This window comes from Aquarana catesbeiana, linkage group LG07, assembly GCF_042186555.1.
Source record: "Aquarana catesbeiana isolate 2022-GZ linkage group LG07, ASM4218655v1, whole genome shotgun sequence".
Lineage (NCBI taxonomy): Eukaryota > Metazoa > Chordata > Amphibia > Anura > Ranidae > Aquarana > Aquarana catesbeiana.
In genome coordinates, this window is record NC_133330.1 from 42,795,031 (window position 1) to 42,797,001 (window position 1,971).

The following is a 1,971-nucleotide window of genomic DNA, read 5'->3' on the forward strand; positions in this document are numbered from 1 at the left end:
TACACATGTACAATTTTGTGTTTCCCTTAAATCAGAGGTCTAGGTCACCATGATGGGAAGCATTACAAAATGGTTAAATACACATTTAAATAAAGTATAAGGGGAGTGCTTCTCTGTAGGATCCCATAGAGTAGGGTTACCAGGCAAATGTAACTAGGCTCATCCAGATATCATCAACTGCTACCTTGAAAACAGCACCTGTCCTATATCAAAAATTGATTGGGGACAAACAGAGGAAGGCAAAATATAAGTGCTGCTGGTTATGGTACTAAAAACAAAGATGTAGTTACTGTAAGGCCGATTTCCTGGATATCCCTTGGCGCTGCTTGTAGGCAGTAGAAAGAAGGTGCCTACGCCTCTAGATCCAGACCCAAGCCAAGTTTGTGGCCACCAGCATTAATGTTCTTTCCATCTACCAATGCAGAGAGCGTCAATTTCACCCCTGGCCTGAGGGTTTGGGTGTAGCCTACACCAATAAGAATGGCATTGTTCACCTTTGCAGAGATGGATGCATTAGAATCCAGCTGATATTTGGTAGCAATGCCAAAGCGGGTGCTATTGTTGCCAGCTGTCCAGGGCAGGTTAACTGCTGTCTCTAGTTTGTTACTGTCTTTCTGGTAGATAGAACTAGTAAATTCTGATCCGTCATTGACATTAGTATGGAGCTGGAAGTCTCCTGTCTTGTAACCAACTGCAAAGTTGTTCTTGATCAGCTTGGATTTGGCACTGTCAAAGGTCATCTGATAACCGGCTAGCAAACCTCCATAACCTACCACCACCGAGCCATGAATGGCAGGACCAGCAAAATCAAAGTTCGCATTACAACCCAGGCACTATGCTGTTTCAATGGGCTACTATTCATGTCAATGTTTAATTCTTACGCAAATACATTTTGAGATTTTACCTACTCAATTTGCTCCATTTACTGGTTTTGACCATTATGATCACCTCATTCAAATTCCCATGGGCAAAGTTTTGTTTTATTGCATGTAACAGTAGTGGCAGCAAAGTTCTACAATGAAAGGAAACATTTGCTTCAATAAGCATTTTTCCTATTTAGCCCCTAATTATATCCTCATTAACTTCAATTGAAATAATTAATGAATTATTGAAATGTCTCTTCTACCGTCCCTTTATTTATGTTTATTCAGCATATCATGCATTCTGTTTTATATTTTTGTTTATTTTACTATTTATTGTAGTATTTGTTTAAACAAATAAATTACAGAATTACAATTCAGATTTTTTTTTAATTTAAAATACCTTTATTTTTTAAATCATTCCTCTATGCATTATACTAGCAACACAGTCTTCATATTGTAATTATCAAATCACAGAATACCGTAGATACATTGAGGGGGACTTTGTCAAAACTGGAGCAGAGTGAATCTGGAGCAGTTGTGCCTGGCAACCAATCAGCTGATGGATTCAGCTTGGTCAGTTAAGCCTTGAAAATGGATAGAAGCTGATTGGTATTGCATATAATGTATCTACAGTATTGGTCATTTCACCATATAGCAGAAGTAACACTGAAGGAAACAAAGAAGCCAATAGGGATGAGATTCAGGTTCAGGATGGATGTAAGTTTTAGATTACCCAGTCTTTGTCAATCACAGGCTCACTGAACCATTGCAGCTGTTTGTCCCCATGTTTGTGCATTTCAGGTGTGAACTGGCAGGCACTAAGGCTTGGTTCACACTAGAGCGGGCCTTGCGTTCCGGTTGCGAATGCAGGAATCGCATTGATTCCTGCACCCGCCAACCACCGGCAGCAGAATCGTGGTACGCTTTTGAGATGCGCGGGGCTGCCGTTCATTATGAATGGCATCCCCACTCATCATAGCCCGCAGCATGATCACAGGTGCGGGATGCGGAGGGAAGCTGCATGGTCAAAAAGACCATGAGGTTTCGCTGCAGCCGCGTTTTAAAAATGGTTCATGCACCTTTTTTCTGGGGTTCACGCAGCATGAAG

The 1,971-nt window shown here is 41.1% G+C and overlaps 1 protein-coding gene across 1 annotated transcript; it reads right to left on the reverse strand.

The window, feature by feature from the left end:
* Positions 1-297: 297 nt before the first annotated feature.
* On the reverse strand, positions 298-1,659 carry LOC141102859 (non-selective voltage-gated ion channel VDAC2-like). Its single transcript, XM_073591889.1, has 2 exons — positions 1,597-1,659; positions 298-833 (listed from the first exon to the last, which is right to left on the reverse strand). The coding sequence occupies exons 1-2, from the start codon at positions 1,657-1,659 to the stop codon at positions 351-353; spliced, it is 546 nt and encodes a 181-aa protein (XP_073447990.1). The 3' UTR covers positions 298-350.
* Between the last annotated feature and the right edge of the window lie 312 nt (positions 1,660-1,971).